The sequence below is a fragment of the Mastomys coucha genome, unplaced genomic scaffold (assembly GCF_008632895.1).
Source record: "Mastomys coucha isolate ucsf_1 unplaced genomic scaffold, UCSF_Mcou_1 pScaffold20, whole genome shotgun sequence".
In the NCBI taxonomy this organism is placed as follows: Eukaryota; Metazoa; Chordata; class Mammalia; order Rodentia; family Muridae; genus Mastomys; species Mastomys coucha.
The window spans coordinates 2,294,978-2,315,957 of record NW_022196903.1 but is presented as its reverse complement, the minus strand read 5'-3'; the positions used below and the strand labels follow the sequence as shown (position 1 = coordinate 2,315,957).

At 40.3% G+C, this 20,980-nt stretch overlaps 1 protein-coding gene across 4 annotated transcripts in view; it reads right to left on the bottom strand.

Annotated features, from left to right (window-relative positions):
• The window catches only part of Dync1i1 (dynein cytoplasmic 1 intermediate chain 1), a 299,060-nt gene that overhangs the window by 256,277 nt on the left and 21,803 nt on the right, over positions 1-20,980 (bottom strand). For 2 of the 4 annotated variants that reach the window (XM_031381127.1, XM_031381128.1), the window contains exons 2-3: positions 6,385-6,502; positions 5,067-5,141 (exon numbers count right to left, since the gene is read on the bottom strand). In XM_031381127.1, coding sequence (XP_031236987.1) covers positions 5,067-5,141; positions 6,385-6,492 — 183 coding nt within the window. In that variant the 5' untranslated portion in view covers positions 6,493-6,502. The remainder of the gene's footprint in view (positions 1-5,066; positions 5,142-6,384; positions 6,503-20,980) is intronic. The other 2 variants (XM_031381129.1, XM_031381130.1) reach the window with 1 other exon arrangement.

The window sequence follows — 20,980 nt, the reverse complement described above, 5'->3', positions numbered from 1 at the left end:
TTTGATTGGGGGTATGCCTGCATATCACACAGTTTGAGTGCAGAGGCAGAATGCAACTTTTGGAAGACAGTTTTCTCCTTTTACCTTGTTGAGGCAGGGTTTCTCTTATAGTTTCTTGATGCTGTGTGCTCCAGGGTACCACAGCTTGGTTTCTAGGTGGCTTCCAGAGATTGTCCTCTGGTTGTCTGGCTTGAGGGTCAAGTGCTTTTGTGCCTGGTCATCCCACCAGTTCTATTTTTGGCTTTTTCAATTCTTAAGAAACAAATCGACAAACTGGAACACATTGAGAGTAACTTTATCTAGGCCTACAAAAGCTTAGAATAGCTATCAATGCCCAAAGCTGACCAGAAAAACTGTGCAGTTAGATAACCAGAGCTTAACAGAAGCAAGCCAGTTATCACTCAGCACATTAAACAAAACAAAATATAATCTCTTCAAAGAGACTGAGGTTAGTGGCCTGAAGATAAACCTTAGGATTCTCTCCTGTATGAACTACAGAGTCCTGCCATGTTTTAATGACTCACAGTGAACTGAGTTAGCATTATTAGTAATTAAAAACCCAAAAGTTACCTTTCCTAGCAAGCGATATTTTTGTTTGTGAGGCATTATCACAGCTGAGGTCCAGAGACGATAATCAAAGAAAGAAAGTTTGCCAGCTGACCATTGTCAATCTTTTTTCAAAGACAGTTCCACATTCATTAGAGAACAGGTGAAGACAGGGTAGAAAGCCTCAATTGTCCCTGTTTCTAGCAATTCAGCCCAAGATCAAGGTCAGAGTAAAAATCTTCAGGGTACCCCCCATTAAATTCACCTCACTGCACTGAAGCCAAGTTTTCATAAAATTGGGCCAGTCTCTTGAATGCTGGCCACTATATTTATTTTTAAATCAAATTTCAACCATAATACCGCAGCCAAGAAAGCAACTGGCATCCAAGGGAGTGGAAAGTGAGTTTTCCCTGTGCAATTTTCTCCACTGTTGGGGATAATCACCCCGGGTGGCCCTATTTCCCTCTCCATCATCATAGGAAGCCACCCAGGTTTGCACCAAAGGGAACTTTGTTCCTTTTTTATTCTAGATCTATTTGTTTCATTTAAAATATGGGCCTAAATAAAGTTAATAAAATGTCAATTTTTGTCCATTCAGACAATACAAAATCAGAACATCTTAGCTCAAGCATCAGGAATGGTGGTAGTCGGTGCAAGAACTGCATAACCTTGAGGTTAGAGATCCACAGGAATCTGCAGGATGGAACTCTTCATGGTATTATAATGCCAAGACCAACATGTTCAGTACCTGCCTCAAAGAGCTTTCATGTCTATTTTAGTTGGGCACATACTATGTGGAAAAACATGTGTTAGACACAAAATAAAGATAAGAAACCATGTAGACTCCTACCCCTGTACATTCCTGTATTTAGATGGGTCAGAGGTAGCTTTCCATAGTGAGGAACATCAGGGATGAAAAGAGAAAGATGTGTGGGTGTACATAATTAATGAGCAGGTGAGAACAACCTCAGAGAAATAGAGTAAACTTGCCATCAAGAGAGTGTGGTCCATAGAGGAATGTGTACACACAAATTGAGCATCCCCAGGCTGAAATCCAAAAAATTCTAATATCTCAAAGGTTCTGAATGTCAACGTGATTCCAGAATGCAGAATGCCATACCATGAAATTTTGTCTTTGAAAAAGATTATTTTAAACATTTTATAAAATGTCTCTAGCCTATGTATATAAAGTGTTTATGAGGCAAATGAATTTCATGTATAAACTTAGATTTCTCAACACATTTCCAACTTGTGCATGTGTAGACATTTCCACACCTGAAAAATAAAATCCAAAGCAGGAAATATTTTTGGTCTCAAGGATATCACCTATAGGATATTTAAACTGTAGGTTATTTTGGCTGGAATGTGGTTTAGAGAGAAAAGAAGAGGGAAAGAGAAGAGTTTTGTTATACTTCTCCACACCATGAAGATCTTTGCAACCTGTAGGAATGGATTGATGCCAAGGATCTAAGTTAGAAGAAAGTAGCTGGCCAAAGGCTCCTTCATAAAGCTAGAGACAAAAGAGGGCCAGTCTTTTGTACATGGAGCTTATTTCCTCCTTTGAAAAAGATTGAAAATAAATTAGTTGTAGCCGGGCAGTGGTGGTGCACACCTTTAATCCCAGCACTTAGGAGACAGAGGCAGGTGGATTTCTGAGTTCGAGGCCAGTATGGTCTTCAGAGTGAGTTCCAGAACAGCCAGGGCTATACAGAGATACCCTGTCTCGAAAAAAAATGAAAAAAAAAAAGTTGTGTATTTCTTTCCTATATAAAATAGTGTAACCTCTGGGCTGGAGGGATGACTCAGCAGATAAGAGTACTGAATTTTCAGAGGAGCCAACTTTTGTACCCAGGACCCACATCCAATGGCTCACAAACACTTCCAACTCAGGTGCCAGGGGTGATTCTATAGCAGTGGTGTCTATAAGGAGCTGCTCTCAAATGTACTTACACACACACACACACACACTCACACACACACGCATACACAGAGACACACACACACAGACACACACACAAGACACACACATATTTTAGAAATAAAAAACCATTAAAGGTATCATAACCTCATGAGGGTTCTTGGATTCTAAGACCCCATCCTGATCAAAGAATGTGTATGCATCTATTTTGTGGGCCCCTTCAGTGCCTTAGATGCATAGTAAGAACTGTTTCTCACTGTGGTGGTTAATCTTGATTGGCATCTTCATGGAACTTATAATCACCTAAGGAGACACAGAGGCCTGTCAGTGAGGGTGTGTCCAGAGAGAAAAAAACCTGTGCCCAATGTGTGCAGCACTATCCCGTGATGGGCTGGTGTTCCAAGCTGAAAAAAAAGGAGAACACACATGGGGTACCACCATTCATCTCTCTCTGCCTACGTGTGGCTATAGTGTAACAAGAAATGTCTCATGTTCTTGTCACCACAATGAAAGCAGCATTTGCTACCATGTCTTTCCCACCTGGAAAGTCTTTATTCCTTTTTTAAAAATGTATCCATATTTTATTTTATTTATTTATTGTTATTAATCATTTTATTTATCTACACTTCAAATGATATCCCCCTTCCTGGTTACCCCTCCATAAACCTCCATCCCATCCTCCCCTCTTCTCCCTCCCCTTTGCCTCTATGAGGGTGCTCCTCCACCCACTCACCCATGCCCACCTCACCGCTCTAGCATCCCTCTATACTAGGGCATCAAGCCTCCACAAGACCAAGAGCCTTCCTTCCCACTGATGTCAGATAAGGCCATCCTTTACTACATATGTATCTGGAGCAATGGCTGCTTCCATGTATACTCTTTGGTTGGTGGTTTAGTCCCTGGGACCTCTGGGTGGTCCAGTTAGTTGATATTGTTCTTCCTATGTGGTTGCAATCCGCTTGAGCTCCTTCAGTTCTTCCCCTAGTTCTTCCATTGGGGTCCCTGGGCTCAGTCTGATGATTGGCTATGAGTATCTGAATCTGTATTGGTTGGGTGCTGGTAGAACCTCTCAGGAAACAGTCATATCAAGGGCCTGTCATCAAGTGCTTCTTGGCATCAGCAATAGTGTGGAGGGTTGGTGTCTGCAGATGGGATGGATCCCTAGGTGAGGGGGTCTTTGGCTTTATCCCTTGAACTGAACCAAACAATCCCTTCTTCCTTAAGTTGCCTTTGTCAGTTACTTGGTCACAACAATGAGAAGGGTTATTAGGATTCACTGACCCATTTCTCTCTACTAGCTTTTGGAATCTATACAGAACTCTGTCAAGAAGACAAAAAAAAAAAAGTTCCCAGAGGCCTACACTAAAGGCCATTCTATAAAGGGAAGAACCAAATTTCTGAGCTGCGTACAATGCAAAAGTATGCAAGCAGGCTTAATACCATCTGATGACACTGGCTGCTCAAAACAAAAGGAGCCAGATTGTCTGCAAAGGATATTTAAACAGGGACTTGTGGAATGGCTTCATGGGGAGAGTGGTTTTAATGAGATGTCATCCATACAGTCAGGCCTGAATACTTGCTCCTCAGATGATGACACTCTTTGGGGAGGCATAAGGGTCTTGCTGGAGCAAGTATGTCACTGAAGGTGGGCTTTAAGGTTTCAAAAGGCTCCACCAACCCAAGCTGACATCTTGCTGAGCTATGAGCTTGAAAGCTATCACCTTTTCCTGTTACCCTGTTCCCGCCCCGCCTGCCATGATGGTGATGGTTTCTTATCTCTCTGGAAATGTAAGCCCCAAATAAACCCTTCTATAAGTTGCCTGGTTGTCTTAAGTTCGATTACTAGGACCATGTGGTGGAAGGAGTGAAGGAGTGAAGGAGTGAAGGAGTGAAGGAGTGAAGGAGTGAAGGAGTGAAGGAGCCCCATACATTGATTGTAGCACACACATATTTAAATGATACAAAGGAAAGAGCTTCCTGAAGAATGAGAGATTGTGCAAAGAGGATATTTAAAGCCAAGGCAGGCTTTAAATACAATGTAGCCAGGGCAACCCAAAACTGAGCCATGATTACTTGAACCTTCTGAACAGAACTAAAGATCAGAGTAGAGGACTCTTAATTGCCCTTGTGACTTTGAGCTATGATGTCAGTAAAGGAGTGAAGAGAGTAAGACTGTCTGTAGCTTGGATTCTAGAAGCATGTGGAGACCAGAGGCACTCCCTGCCTCCTGGAGCAGTCTTCTCTGGGCAGAAAGTGATCCCTTTACTTTGCAAAACTGCTTCATGTACTACTACTGCTAACAATAATAAATAAATAAATAAATAAATAAATAAATAAATAAATAAATAAATATAGGCAGGCTAGCCTCGATCTGCTTGTTGGCCCACGATTCTCTCAAAACGTATAAAATAAAAAAGATGGAACAGACAGCCTAATTTGGAGTCAGATTTCTTATATCACATCATCCTTCCTAATAATTCCATGAAATTCAATTTGGGTGATAGAATGTCAGTTTAAAAGGAAACCTATTATTAGCAAGGAATAGCAGGTGCTTTAAAGGTACAGTGACTGTTGACGTTTGAGAGAAGGGAAACATAATTACCTCATGCTTTTTTTGGTCTTCCCATACAAATGAATAGCCATCCGTGTCAGTCCTCACCTCTATTTCACCCACAACCTGCATATATAACAGCAAAGATCTTGCAGGGAAAACCATTATGCAGAATATCAAGGACAAACACGCTATCACGTCAATCAAAGTGTAAGGCACGGAGAGGTGGGAGAAGCCAGAAGGCTAAACTGTAACTGCAATTATGCCTTTCTTTGTTGGAAAATAATAAACATTGTAAATCTTCTATTTTACTCTCAAACTTGAGGAATGAAGCAGCATCTATTTAGATCACGAGGCACCAAAGTGCACTTTTTTTTTCTGAAAAAAAAAAAAATCCTGTGTGGGGAGAAGTTCTGGTTTCTCTTAATGCAGGGTTATCACACTGTACAAAGATTTCTTTCTAGAAAACTATTGACAAATATCTTTGCCATCTGGTTTTTGTTCATCAAATGCACCATTTCTAAACTGTCACAGCAAATTGGAGAACAAAAGAATAAATCACTTCTTGGATTGAGATTGGAGAAGACGACATATGACAGACAGGCTTTGAACTTGGGATCAAGAGTCTGTGAGCCCTGAGTTTACCAGGAGAAAGGCTGTCCTGAGTCTGGGTCCTTGCTGTTAGGTGACATGAAGACAGGCCACAGCAGAAGGTCTCTAAGACCCTCTAATGCCATAGCAGCTGACGCTAGTCTACACTATCCATCCGCCTTCCTACCATAACCCACTTACCCGGGTCAAGGATTTTTATTGAACAGGGGAAAAGCACAATGCGTAGGAATAAACTGAAATCCACTGGCCCTGTTTTCTATTTTGTCTTCTAAAATAACTGTACTGGTAGTTTCTTACAAAATAAGTACATGGAAATTAGTTCAGAGAAAGTTTTTTTTTTCTGTTAAAACTCACACAAGTATAAACTATATCCTAGGTTCAGGCAGTGGGAGAAAGGACATCCTGCTCTTAGAAGTGCCAGTCATTGTTCCCAGTGTAAGGGTAGGAGAAGAAATCCCAGAAGTGTTAAAGATCAGCCACCAGCAGAGGGGATCACAGACTGCCTCCAGAGTTCTATTCAAATCTAGAGTGAACCTAGGCTTGCGAACTTTTGAGCCATGCACTCTCCACTGCTTAGGTCATGCCTGACAGCACTTACCCAGTAGAAACGAACTTCCTCTTCAGAGTGTGTAGATATGCTCACACATTTATTTCAAATTTCAAGGAAATTCTCAAATGGTTCCTGCTTGTTCTTGTAATTTGTTCCTCAGAGCCCAGGGATCCTTTTACCCGACAGCAACCCCGATTCCAGGCTCACCTCTTTCTTTTTCCTCTCCTCTTCCTTCCGTTTCTTCTCCTCTCTTATCTGTGCTAAGCGCTGCTTTTTGCGCTCCAGTTCAGCTTTTAGGTCGCTCTTGTCAGACATGTTTGCTTCCCTGGAGAAAAGGAGAGAAAGAAAGTAAGAGACTACCGAAGTAATCTTATTTGTATTATCATTACAAAAATCACTCAAAAAGAAATGCAGCTCGCAAACGTGACTTTGGGGCAAGAATAGGATGTATTAGTTAGTCTGTGTTTAAGAATCAGAAAAAAGAACTTAGCTCTGCTCTAGCATAGCGTGTTTCTTTTCCTATTCTGTATCCATAAGTGACTAAAGAAATTCTGTGTTGTCATCTGGGTTGAAAAAGAATATCAACTGACTTTCAGGGGAGCAACTCATTTTTCTGTACAAGTTTCTTCACAGATAAACAAAAGGAGAGAAGGTTGAAAAAGAAGTCTCATGATGGCTTTGAGTTTAGATGCTAATGGAGCAATTCATCTCCAAGCTGCACAAAGAAAATAGGCTGTCAGGAACCCCAGAGTGTGCCCCGCTTAGATTTCTATGGACTGGATAAACAGTCCTACTGGAGCTTAGGCAAACTTCATTTTGCCCCTCAGAAGACAGCTGCTGGAGACCCAACATGCTAATCTTTTTTTTTTCCTCAAAACTCCTCCCCATCTGTCACATTTAATTTCATCTCCCAAATAACACTATTTCTATAAACGTTCATTTGCATACTGAGTGCAATATTCTTATTTTGGTTCTGACCTCACTCAAAGTAAAGGGCGTTGATGTACACAAGAAATAGGAGCTAACCCTGTGTTGAATTCTGAGGGAAATTCATCCAAATGAGGTTTAATTTTATCACTTAAAAAAAACACATATTTTATGTGTATGATTGTTTTGCCAGCATGTATGTATGTGTACCACATGCACTCATTGAGTCTACAGAAGTTAAAAGAGGGTGTTAGGTTCTCTGGATCTAGAGTTTCAAGTGCTTGTGAACCATGTGGGTAACTGGGACTTGAACCTGGGTCCTCTGTGATAGCAGCCAATATCTTCAGTGCTAAGATATCTCTCCAGCCCCAAGGCTTAACCTTAATGTCTTCATGGCAGTGGTTATGATAATGGGACCAAAGCATTTTCCAATACAAGAAATTTGGAGACAAATGTTATTAGTTACCAGTGATCATATACTCTTCCATTCTGGAAACAAGCAAGAAGGAAACCCATTGAAATGAAGGCTGTCCAGCCACTGTGTGGTGGAAACTAAATTCAAGCTTTCATGGACTATGATCCATAACACACATCCAAACCCTGAAGTTTAACCTCAAAGAAATACACACCAAAATAAATGAATAAATAGCAAAGATCTGAGAGAACAGACCACAGTGTGAACAGTAAAGTCAGTAGAACGTGAACTGGATACCCTACAATATCAGAAACTCACAAATGAGGAGGATTAGAATGTGCAAAGATGGAGATGCAGAAAAATGAGAATCCCAGAGGGTGTGTATAAGAGAATTGAGGAATCCAGACAAAGAACTATAAAGTTCAGTTGCAGTGTGTATGTGCATAGAGGTGAAGCCTGAGAGGATCGGGAAAAAAAATGACTTCTATTTGATAGAAGTAGGAGATGGCCAATCACACTAGCTTTCTGAAAGGGAAGGGGAGATGGGCAGTGTTGGTGCTCACCTTTATTCCAGCATTTCGAAGGCAGAGGCAAGTGGATTTCTGAGTTCAAGGCCAGCCTGGTCTACAGAGTGAGTTCCAGGACAGCCAGGGCTACACATAAAACACTGTCCTGAAAAAACAAAAAAGGGAAGGGGACAAAGTTAACATTAAAGTTGCTCAACCCTCTGCTTGTCCCTGCCTGTATGACAATAGGAACAGACACTGGAAATTAGGCAAGCTGCAGGGAGACTGCACCAGAATCGCTCCGATTCTCCAAAGTGGAATCAGAGTCAGCAGTTGAGCTTGTGTCCTGCATAGCCAGAGAGTGGCTTCAAGGGGGGACGGAGGGATATGGAAGGAAAGGAGACATATTCTACAACAATTTAGCTTCGAGAGAGTGAAGAAGATGGCTCAGATAATCGAGGGAAAAGACCAAAAATAATGGAAGGAGAAGACCAAAGGGGAAATGGCCAATAGAAAAGTTTACTCTGTGCACATCAACCAGATACCTTTGAGCATACTGACATTTGGGCATCAATGGACAGATTGATCAATCACAGCCGCACAACAAAATATCAAAAGGGAGTCCAGGGGCTGAAGCTCTGGAATAAAGCTTGAAGCTCTTCACCTGCAGAGGACTTAAAATCTGAGCCTGAGGAGGAGAGTTAAAGAGGAAGTACCTGCTCAAGGGAGCCTGTTCACACTAGCTCTACCTGATGGTTGGTGTGGTGGACCACGGATCTAAACGGTTAACTGTTTTGATCTTTACTCTTTTCTTTCTTAGTTTGTTTGAAAAGTGACAGAATGAACAAAAGTTAAATAAAATACTGGTGGCTAACACTATTCAGTCCCAAGATGTGAGACATCTGGCAGGGGAAAAAATGATGGTGTTACTTATAAAAGCTGTCTGAAAAGATCTCATGCTCTTAGCCAGTGGAGACTAATCTATTGGAATCGATGCAGCTGAAATTTTTCTGTGATCAAAGTATAATCCTTAAATATTAAAATCACTGTTTCAGCAATAGCCTTGTTGGCCTCAGCTGAAAGCAGATGGAGGAAAATTGTACAGCATTCAGTTTTACCCTTTCTTTATCTCTCCCCAACTATTTCCTATGTTCTTCCCAGTCAAAATCACCTGGCCCACTTTAGTTACGTATTTCCATCATCTGGGACAAATCACATTCCAAAAACATCCTATATTGGTTCTAACACTTTTTAATTAATTTCCTTCTTTAACAATTCCTTGTATACATACAACGCATACACACACATATGCATATATAATACATTCTAATTACTCTCATCCACCATCTTCTCTTACTTCTCTCCCACCCTGTGTTAGCAACTCTTCCTCCTCCTGACATATCAAGCCTTTTTGCTTTGTTTTATGACCTACTGATTTTAACTGGATTCGTCTGTGTGACCAAGAATTTGCCGTTCTCCAGTGGTATCTGATGGGGTCACCAGTACACACAGCAGAAGAAGAAATGGACTGTCCCTCCTTTAGAATCCACGAGTAACCAACAACCCAATGTGGATGGATAGGACACCCCATGAGCTCATTCACAATCCATCACTGACTACAGACAGGTTCAGTCATATGCAAGCCGCCACAGCTGCAATGCTCAACCACAAGAAGAATTAGCTTGTCTTCTGAGCAAGATACAAGGAAAAGAAAGCAGCCCAGAGCAGGCAGGCAGACAGGTATGTCTGATGGCACTAATTACTAATGATAGTATTCTAAGCCATAGAACTAAGACTATTAAGACAACCCAAAAAGCACTGAAGAGACTGAAAAAGAAAGTGAATTAAGGAGACAAGTGTGAAAGCTCATCTTTTTAAGTGTAGGGGAGCCTGTGGAAGGATTCAACTATAGAGGGCCTGTGTATCGATTTTTGGATCCATTCCAAGCTAGACACTTAGCATTGACCCCCAGGGGAATAAGAAACCTCAGTAGAGTGCCTCATAAAGGGTTTGGAAAATGAATGGAATTTCACACAGAATGCGATGCCTTCCTTACACAGTGGCTTAAATGCAGCATCAGTACTGATTTCCACAGGACTTCCGAGGGGCCTTGTAAGCCCCTCCCTCGGTATCTCCCGGTACATCAAACAGAGCATTTCATGGTAGGCCAGGACACAAACTTGAGGTATTCGAGTTAAATAGTCCCATGGTGATTCTGACACTCTTAGTCCAGAAAATAGAAATTGGAGTCACCCATGCTAACTAATGCTCACTTCACACACTTGAAAAGCTTGTCTTTTCCACTTATGGATGGCAACTGGTCGGGAAGACACATCATACACATCTCTGGGGACAGGCTTTTCCCTGTCTAATCATAGCATATCCTCTCACCCATTATCCAATTCACGGCTTGCCTCCACTGGGCATAGGGCCAAGTGCAGCTGAATTATACTCAATTCCATCCATTCTAAGATCGGTCGATGCATGCCACCCCCGTGCCTGCTCTGCTCGCCATAGCAGAGTTCCATTCTCTCACCTCATTTTACCCCAGTGTCTTTCATGCTGTATTCCTTTCCCTTGTGTCTATTGCCAGATGCATCCTTCCCATAATTCCACAGCTTCCCACATCCCTTTTCACACGACAAGACCTTCCAGTTTTGATATAATGGAACACAAGCCCACCTCGCCTTTTCTGTTTCTTCCTCTACCTATTGACACTGATTCCAAAACAGATAGTTTAAAGTTCAAATTATCTACTCAATGTGGTCTGGATTCCAAACACCAATCACCAACAAATTCGATGGTTTTCAGATTCCAACTGTCTCTGATGCCTGTTTTGTTCCCTGGTCTATTCTTGAGCTCCTGCCCCATGTTAAGTATCATGATAGTTTTATATATATATATATATATATATATATATATATATATATATATGTGTGTGTGTGTGTGTGTGTGTGTATGTATACTATATATATACATATATATGTGTGTGTATAAATATATATGTATATATGTGTGTAAATATATATGTATATATACACACATACATATATATATATATAAATATACACACACACACATATATATATGTATATATATATATACACATTCACATACACATATATAACCTCAGTTCCACTCACTGGTGGTATGAACCCAGGTTTGGTCACTTTGGCTTCTGTTTGTTTAAGGTCAAGGCAAACTGCCATGCCTTGCACCACTTAATTAATTAATTAACTGCACCAACTCAATTAATGCACCAACGTAAGCAAATTCACAGGAATTTGTTTCTCTTCTGCCAACACTCCTTCACCTCCACCCCTGTCCTGGATAGTTTATGTCAACTTGACACAAGCTAAAGTCATTTGAAAGGAGGGAGACTCAATTAAGAAAATGCCTCCACAAGATCGGGCAGTAGGCAAACTTACAGAGGAATTTTTAAAATTAGTTATTGATGGGGGAGAGCCCAGCTCATATGGTGGATGGTGCCATCCCTGGGCTGATGGTCCTGGGTCCTGTAAGAAAGCAGGCTGAGCAAACCATGATGAGCAAGCCAGCAAGCAGGACCCCTCCATGGCTTTTGCATCAACTTCTGCTTCCAGGTTCCTGTGCTGAATTCCTCTGATGATGAACACTGATGTCAGGAAGTATAAGCCAAATAGACCCTCTGCTCCCATTTACTTTGGTCATGGTGTTTGATCACAGTGACAGTCCCTCAAGCTAAGACATCCACTTCTTTTTATTTGTATTTTTATCAATTACTAAGAGTATTAATTTTTATGTGAATCCTAGCTCACACCCCCAGTTCCACTCTACTTCATCATTCAGAGATTCCAACGGTCACTGCCAGAAGAACAGATATACACCTTACAGTCATAGCACACTACTGATCTAATATCAGAAGCTCAAGAGCCAGGCATGTCAATCCATGTACTTCAAAATCTAAGCCAATTAGGGAGGGGAGGGCAGGACAGAAAGAGCTCCACCTAGAAGAACTTACAAATGAAGGAGAAGCAAAGGAGTTGGTGAGAGGTGTGACACCAAGGAAACTCTATCTTAAAAGTTAAATGCATTAAATGTAATGACTTAATCAATTCCTCTGTGAACCTAAGAATCATGCAACAAACTAGACAGATATCCTACTACATACCAACCATTTGCCCCCAAAGAGTGTGAGTTTTCACAGAGGACAGAATAGGAGAAGAGGGAAAGAGGAAATGAGAAAGTTAAAGAAAAAGATAAAGTTCAAGGAAGGGAGGAAAGCACAGTCCAGGTCACGACTCCCCAAGCTCCCATGCCATCACCTGCACTGTTCTTATACCCACCCATACCCACGGGGAAACGCAAACCTTCAACCTGCAGGAATATGACCCAGCACCTCTATGCTCCCATTTGTTCATATCCCTATGGCTCATTCCCACTTAGAACCAAGAGTCTGTAGGAGAAGCCACAGGATTAGTTTAGTTTACACAGCTGCCCAGTAACAGCCCCTCCCAAGGCTGAGCTTCTGAACAATACAGGATCTCTATTTCCTTTGGCTGTCTCAGCTGGCGGCAGCTGGAGATTCCATTTCTAATGCTGGCATAAGAGAATGTATTTTTAAGCTTAAGGTTGGAATTCTATAAGGTTTAAGTCATGCTTAGCTATTGCCAGATGCATTGAAAAAAAAAAAAAACCACACAGCCTTAAGTTATCGTTTCCCGCCTGAAAACAATTGCTCTCCTCAACTCTTCACTATCAGGTATTGGACTTTCCATCTGCCACAGGGTATGTGTATGGAATCTGATAATTGCCAGGCTTGTTGCACCTGCCTGCCTTCTCATGAAGTACAGCTCAGTATATTCAGATGGGAAACCAAGCAATGATACCAACCACAAACATTAACCCATTTAAGCAGCCACATCTCACAGTAAAACAAACCAAACCAAACAGATATTTCAGATAGAAGTGGGTTTAAAAAGATTAACAAAGGTTGTTTAATATTTTTTGAAGTTGTTAGAGCATTGAACAAGTGTCTCAGAGCCTTGCACATGAGAGGCAAGTACTCTACCATGGAGCTAAATCCCCAGCATGCTTTCCAAAACTGAGTGTGTGTATGCACACGTGGATATGGAGGCCACAGGATAATCTCTATGGTCATTCCTTAGGTACTGCCTACCTCTTTTCAGAGACTGAGTCTATCTACCAGCCTGGACTTAACCAAGTATGCTAGGCTGGCTAGGCAGGGAGCCCCAGGGATCTGTCTGTCTCTACCACTTGAGCTCTGGGATTACAGGAATATGTCACCATGCCCAGCCTCTTGTTGGTTGTGGTATTTTTCAGTGCAGATTCAGGAAACTGACCTCAGGTCTCCAAGGCAAGTTCTTTATCAAGTGAGCTACCTTTCTAGCTATAGTAATACTATAATATTATCTAGTAATACTGTACAAGATAAGTTTTCAAATAGTTTCTTCAATGTACCTACTTAAGACCCTCCTTATAAAAATTGCCTTATAAAATATGAAGTATCTTAACAGCTTGTGTTTATTTGGATCATATCTATTAACATGAACCATGTTAAATATTAAAGCTAATAACATGGAAATATGCTTAATAATTGTAGAACAATAAATGCAACATTTTTATTTTAAAAATATTGTCTCCTAAGACAAAAAATTAAAGAGTGGAACTCTTTACATTTTTCAGATACCTTTTAAATATCTAAATAGAAATCAGGTGGATTTTTCCTAGCTGCTTCTGTGCAGTCTGCTGTGACGTAGTATTTTAGTTGAAGTGTACAAAGAAAACCTGGCCTCCCATAGATATGCAGTTGGAGAAAGAAGGACTCAAGTAGCTCTTCAGGCAATTGTGGGCTTTCTTTGGTTTTGCACCAAAAGTCAACATCTAGCACAGTTCCCTGAAAGTTTGCTGCAATATGCATATAAATCGCACCAACCAATGAACATTGTGGGCACTGAATTTCTGTTACACTCAAGTCCACAGACCTGCCTTGCACTTTGAATGAATCTTTTAGCGATGTGTGATGTTCTAATGTCATATAGTTGTTATTTGGGGAAAAATCAATAAGTGGGGAATATTGAGTTTTGCAAACTCTCCCAACTGTTGACACACTTCATTATGGAGTGTACAAGAATCCAAACTGAAGACTGTCAATGCCAATGTCTTCATAAAACTCTCCAGGTGTTGTAGAACTCTCAAGTTCATGGTTGTGGCAGATCAATGCTCCCCCTCAATTTTATTGTGTGCTTAATAGCTCAGATTTTATCATCAGCAAAACATTATAGATGGCTGTACTCTCCTACAAACAAGCTCAAGAATGGACTTTTTAGAAAAATATCTCCCCAGACCAGGGCCTCCACATGCCATGTGTCTGTTTCCCTTTCCAGGCAGGAGCTTTACTACTGAGCACCCCTTCCCCACCCCTGGAAAGACATCTTGGCCCTTCCCTGACGTAGCCAAGTGAGAAAAAAATTCATATTTGGTTCTATGAGAACTTTTCCTCAAGGGCCTCATTTTCTCTAACTATTGTTCTATGTATTATGTTTTAAGTGCACATTTTTTTTCCAATATTTCTAAATCATTTTGGTTTGTGGAACTTTTGAATTCCCAGATTCATAGTCTCTCAGTTGCTGTTTCAAATGAAAAAAAGAAATAGCTTCCCACCCGCCATCTGCACCCCTGAGCTGAGGCTGATCCACAGCCCACTGTGCACAGTTTCCCCAAGGAAAGACCTGTTCTCCCAAGAGTGCTTTCACTCCCAGGCTTGGAAGTGAGATAGCCACTTTCTCTCCAGTAACTGTCTGGAGCAGGGCAGAGAGGAGCACACGGGGCACAAGAACAGTGGAGCAGCTGAGACAGGATCTTTCTGGTTTGTCATCTGCACCCAGAGTTTGGGCAGTTCCAGAGCCCTCTGTATACAAGTTCTGCCAGGAGAGAGCTGGTCTCCCAGGAGTGCTGACACAGGCTTACAAGGCTTACACAGGAGGAACAAACTCCAGCCACAGACAGCAAGAACATCTAACACCAGAGATAACTAGATGTTGAGAGGCAAGTGTAAGAATCTTACCAACAGAAACCAAGACTACTTGGTATCATCAGAACCCAGTTCTCCCAACACAGCAAGTCCTGGATACCCCAACACACCAGAAAAGTAAGATGTGGATTTAAAATCACATCTCATGATGCTGATAGAGGATTTTAAGAAGGACATAAATAACTCCCTTAAAGAAAGACAGGAGAACATTTGTAAACAGGTAGAAGCTCTTAAATAGGAAACACAAAAATTCCTTAAAGAATTACAAGAGAACACAGGTAAACAGGTACAATCCCTAAAAGAAGTAACACAAAAATCCATTAAAGAATTATAGGAAAACACAATAAACAGGTGAAGGAATTGAACAAAATCATCCAGGATGTAAAAAATGGAAATAGAATCAATAAAGAAATCAGAAATGGAGACAACTCTAGAGATAGAAAACCTAGGAAAGAGATCAGGTGCCATAGATGGAAGCATCACCAACAGAATACAAGAAATAGAAGAGAGAATCTCAGATACAGAAGATACCATAGAAAACATTGACACAATAACCAAAGAAAATGAAAAATGCAAAAAGATCCTAACTCAAAACATCCAGGAAATCCAGGATACAATGAGAAAACCAAACCTCAGGATGATAGGTATAGAAGAGAGTGTCGACCTTCAACTTAAAGGGCCAGTAAATATCTTCAACAAAGTTGTAGAAGAAAACTTCCCTAACCTAAAGAAAGAGATGCCCATGAACATACAAAAAGCCTACAGAACTTCAAATAGATTGGACCAGAAAAGAAATTCCTCCCATCACATAATAATCAAAACACCAAATGCATAAAACAAAGAAAGAATATCAAAAGCAGTAAGGAAAAATGTCAAGTAACATATGAAGACAGACCTATTAGAATTACACCAGACTTCTCATCAGAGACTATGAAAGCCAGAAGATCCTGGGCAGACGTCATACAGACCCTAAGAGAACACAAATGTCAGCCCAGGCTACTATACCCAGCAAAACTCTCAATAATTATAGATGGAGAAACCAAGATATTCTATGACAAAACCTAATTTACACAATATCTCTCCACAAATACAGCCCGTCAAAGGATAATAAATGGAAAACTCCAACACAAAGAAGGAAACTATACCCTAGAAAAAGCAAGAAAATAATCTTTTTTTAACAAACCAAAGATAGCCACAAAAGCCATAATTCTATCACTAATAACAAAAATAACAGGAAGCAACAATCTTTTTTCCTTAATATCTCTTAAAATCAATGGACTCAATTCCCCAATAAAAAGAAATAGACTAACAGACTGGGTATGTAAACAGGACGCAAATTTTTGCTGCATACAGTAAACCCACCTCAGTGACAAAGACAGATACTACCTCAGAGTAAAAGGCTGGAAAACAATTCTCCAAGCAAGTGGTCCCAAGAAACAAGGTAGAATAGCCATTCAAATATCAAATAAAATCAACATTCAACCTAAAGCTATCAAAAATGATAAGGACACATCATGCTCACCAAAGGAAAATTTTACCGAGAAGAACCCTCTATTCTGACCATCTATGTTCCTAATGCAAGGACACCCACATTCATAAAAGAAACTTTACTAAAGCTCAAAGCACACATTGCACTATACACAGTAATAGTGGGAGACTTCAACACCCCACTCTCATCAATGGACAGATCATGGAAACATAAACTAAGCAAAGACACAGTGAAACTAACAGAACTTGTGAACCAAATGGATTTAACAGATATTGGTAGAAATTTTTATCCTAAAACAAAAGAATATACCATCTCAGCACCTCATGGTACCTTCTCCAAAACTGACCATATAATTGGTCACAAAAGAGGCCTCAACAGATACAAGAAGATTGAAATAATTCCATGCATACTATCAGATCACCACTGGCTGGTCTTTAATAACAACATAAACAATACAAAGCTCACATACATGTGGAAGCTGAACAACATTCTACTCAATGATAACTTGGTCAAGGAAGAAATAAAGAAAGAAATTAAAGACTTTTTAGAGTTATTGAAAATGAAGCCACAACATACTCAAACTTATGGGACACAATGAAAGCAGTCCTAAGAGGAAAACTCATAGCTCTGAGTGCCACCAAAAATAAACTGGAGAGATTATACTAGCAGCTTGAAAGCATACCTGAAAGCTTTAGAACAAAAAGAAGCAAATACACCCAAGAGTAGTAGATGGCAGGAAATAATCAAACTCAGGGCTGAAATAAACCAAGTGGGAGCAAAAAGAACTATACAAGAATCAACCAAATCAGGAGCTGGTTCTTTGAGAAAATCAACAAAATAGTTAAACCCTTAGCCAGACTAACTAGAGGGCAGAGAGAGAATATACTAATTAACAAAATCAGAAACAAAAAGGGAGACATAACAACAGAAACTGAGAAAATCCAAAAAAATCATCAGATCCTACTACAAAAGCCTATACTCAACGAAACTGGAAAATCTGGATTGAAATAGACAATTTTCTAGACAGGTACTAGGTACCAAACTTAAATCAGGATCAGATAAATAATCTAAACAGTCTCATATCTCCTAAAGAAATAGAAACAGTCATTAATAGTCTCTCAATCAAAGAAAGCCCAGGATCAGATGGGTTTAGTGCAGAGTTCTATCAGACCTTCAAAGAAGACCTAATACCAATACTCCTAAAACTATTCCACCAAATAGAAACAGAAGGTACTCTACCCAATTTGTTCTATGAAGCCACAATTACTCTGATAACTAAACCACGCAAAGACTGAACAAAGAAAGAGAACTTCAGACCAGTTTCCATTAAGAACATCAATGAAAAATACTCAATAAAATTCTCACAAAGTGAATCCAAGAACACATCAAAAACGGTCATCAATCATGATCAAGTAGGCCTCATCCCAGGGATGCAAGGATGGTTCAATATACTGAAATCCATCAACGTAATCCACTATATAAACAAGCTCAAAGAGAAAAACCATATAATCATCTCATTAGATGCTGAGAAAGCCTTTGAGAAAATCCAACACCCCTTCATGAAAAAAGTCTTGGAAAGATCAGAAATTCAAGGGCCATACCTAAACATAGTAAAACCAGTATGCAGCAAACCAGTTGCCAATATCAAATTAATTGGAGAGAAACTTGAAGCAATCCCACCAAAATCAGGGAGTAGACAAGGCACTCTATCCCTACCTACTCAATATAGTACTAGAAGTCCTAGCCAGAGCAATCAGACAACAAAAGGAGTTCAAAGGGATACAAACTGGAAAGGGAGAAGTCAAAATATCAGTCTTTGCAAGATGATATGATAGTATACTTAAGTGACCCCAAAAATTCTTGGTGTGACTCTAACCAAGGAAGTGAAAGATCTGTTTGACAAGACTTCAAGTCTCTGAAGAAAGAAATCAATGAGGATATCAGAATATGGAAAGACCTCCCATGCTTACAGATTGGCAGGATTAATATAGTAAAAATGGCCATCTGGCCAAAAACAATCTACAGATTCAATGCAATCTCCATCAAAATTCCAACTCAATTCTTCACAGAGTTAGAAAGAGCAATTTGCAAATTCATCTGGAATAACAACAACAACAACAACAAAACTGAGATAGTGAAAACTATTCTCAACAATAAAATAAATTCTGAGGGAATCACCATCCCTGACCTCAAGCTGTACTACAGAGCAATTGTGAAAAAAACTGCATGGTACTGGTACAGTGACAGGTAGGTAGATCAATGGAATAGAATTGAAGATTCAGAAATGAACTCACATTCTATGGTCACTTGACCTTTGACAAAGGAGTTAAAACTAACCAGTGGAAAAAAGACAGCATTTTCAACAAATTGTGCTGGTTCAACTGGCAGTCAACATGTAGAATAATACAAATTGATCCACTCTTATATCTTTGTACAAAGCTCAGTTCCATGTGGATCAAAGACCTCCACATAAAACCAGATACACTGAACTTAACAGAAGAGAAAGTGGGGAAGAACACCAATGGCGTATGCTCTAAGATCAAGAATTGACAAAGGGGACCTCATAAAATTGCAAAGTTTCTGTAAGGCAAAGGACACTGTCAATAGGACAAAATGGCAACCAACAGATTGGTAAAAGATCTTTACCAAACCTTCATCCATTAGAGGGCTAATATCCAATATATACAAAGAACTCAAAAAGTTAGACTCCAGAGAACCAAATAACTCTATTAAAAAATGGTAATAACTCTATTAAAAAAAGAATTCTCAACTGATGAATACTTAGTGGCTGAGAAGCACCTAAAGAAATGTTCAACATCCTTAGTCATCAGGAAAATGAAAATCAAAATGACCCTGAGATTCTACCTCACACCAGTCAGAATGGCTAAGGCCAAAAACTCAGGTGGCATCATATGCTGGTAAAGATGTGGAGAAAGAGGAGCACACCTCCATTGCTGGTGGGATTTCAAGCTGGTACAACCACTCTGGAAACCAGTCTGGTAGTTCCTCAGAAAAATGGGCATGGTAATACCTGAAGAACCAGCTATATCACTCCTGGGCCTATACCCAGAACATGCTCCTACATATAACAAGGACATATGCTCCACTATGTTCACAGCAGCCATGTTTATAATTTCTAGAAGCTGGAAACCACCCAGATGTCCCTCAGCAGAGGAATGGATACAGAAAATGTGGTACAAATACATATGGAGTACTACTCAGCCATTAAAAACAATGACTTCATGAAATTCATAGGCAAATGGATGGAACTTGAGAATATTATTCTGAGTGAGGTGACTGAGTCACAAAAGAACACACACGATATGTACTCACTGATAAATGGTATTAGCCCAAAAGTTTGGAATATCCAATATTCAATTCACTGACCATATGAAGCCTAAAACGTAGGAAGACCAAAGTGTGGATGCTTCAGTACTTTTTAAAAGGGTGAACAAAATACTCACAGTAGGAAATGTGGAGGCAAATTGTGGAGCAAAGACTGAAGAAACAACCATACAGAAACTGCCCCACCTGGGGATCCATCCCATATACAGTCACCAAACCTGGATACTATTGTGGATGCCGGGAAGTGCTTGCTGATAGAAGTCTCATATGGCTGTCTCCTGAGATGCTTTGCCAGAGCCTAACAAATACAGAGGAGGAAGCTTGAAACTAACCATTGGACTAAGCTTAGAGGTCCCCGATGGAGGAGTTGGAAAGGGACTGAAGGAGCTGAGGGGGTTTGCAGTCCCATGGAGGGAACACCAGTGTCAACAGGCCAGACCCTCCAGAGCTCCAGGAGACTGGACCACCAATCAAAGAATACACACAGAGGGACCCATGGTGCTGGCCACATATGTGGCAGAAGATTACCTTGTTGGATATCAGTAGGAGGAGAGGCCCAAGGGCCTGAGGGTGTTCAGTGTCCCAGTGTAGAGAAATGTCAGGGTGGGAGGATAGGAGTGGGTGGGTGGAGGAGCACCCTCATAGAGGCAGGGGAAGGGAGGATGGGATAGGATGTTTCCAAAGGGGACACCTGGAAAGAGGAAAACATTTGAAATGTAAATAAAGAAAATATCCAAGGGAGGAAAAAGGCTTTCCGAGTGGACAACGTTTGGTCTACTTTCAGTCCAATCTTTCTATCACTCTCTATCACCTCCTCATGGCAGGACGTGTGAATTGCAATGAAAGCCTTTGCCTGTGAAATTTGCAAGCACATCATGGAAACCAGTATTGGGTCATCTTCAGGACTACGTGAGTTTTATGTACCTAGAAAGAATCTATTTCTTCAACAAACAACTATTTCATCTCTACCTACCTAGACACAGGATTTTGAGCATATATATTGTTTCTATATATCTTTCAACTGTATTCATGAAAGTTCTTAACTAGGAAATGAGGCAACATTTTCTTTTTTTTTCTTTTTTTTTTTT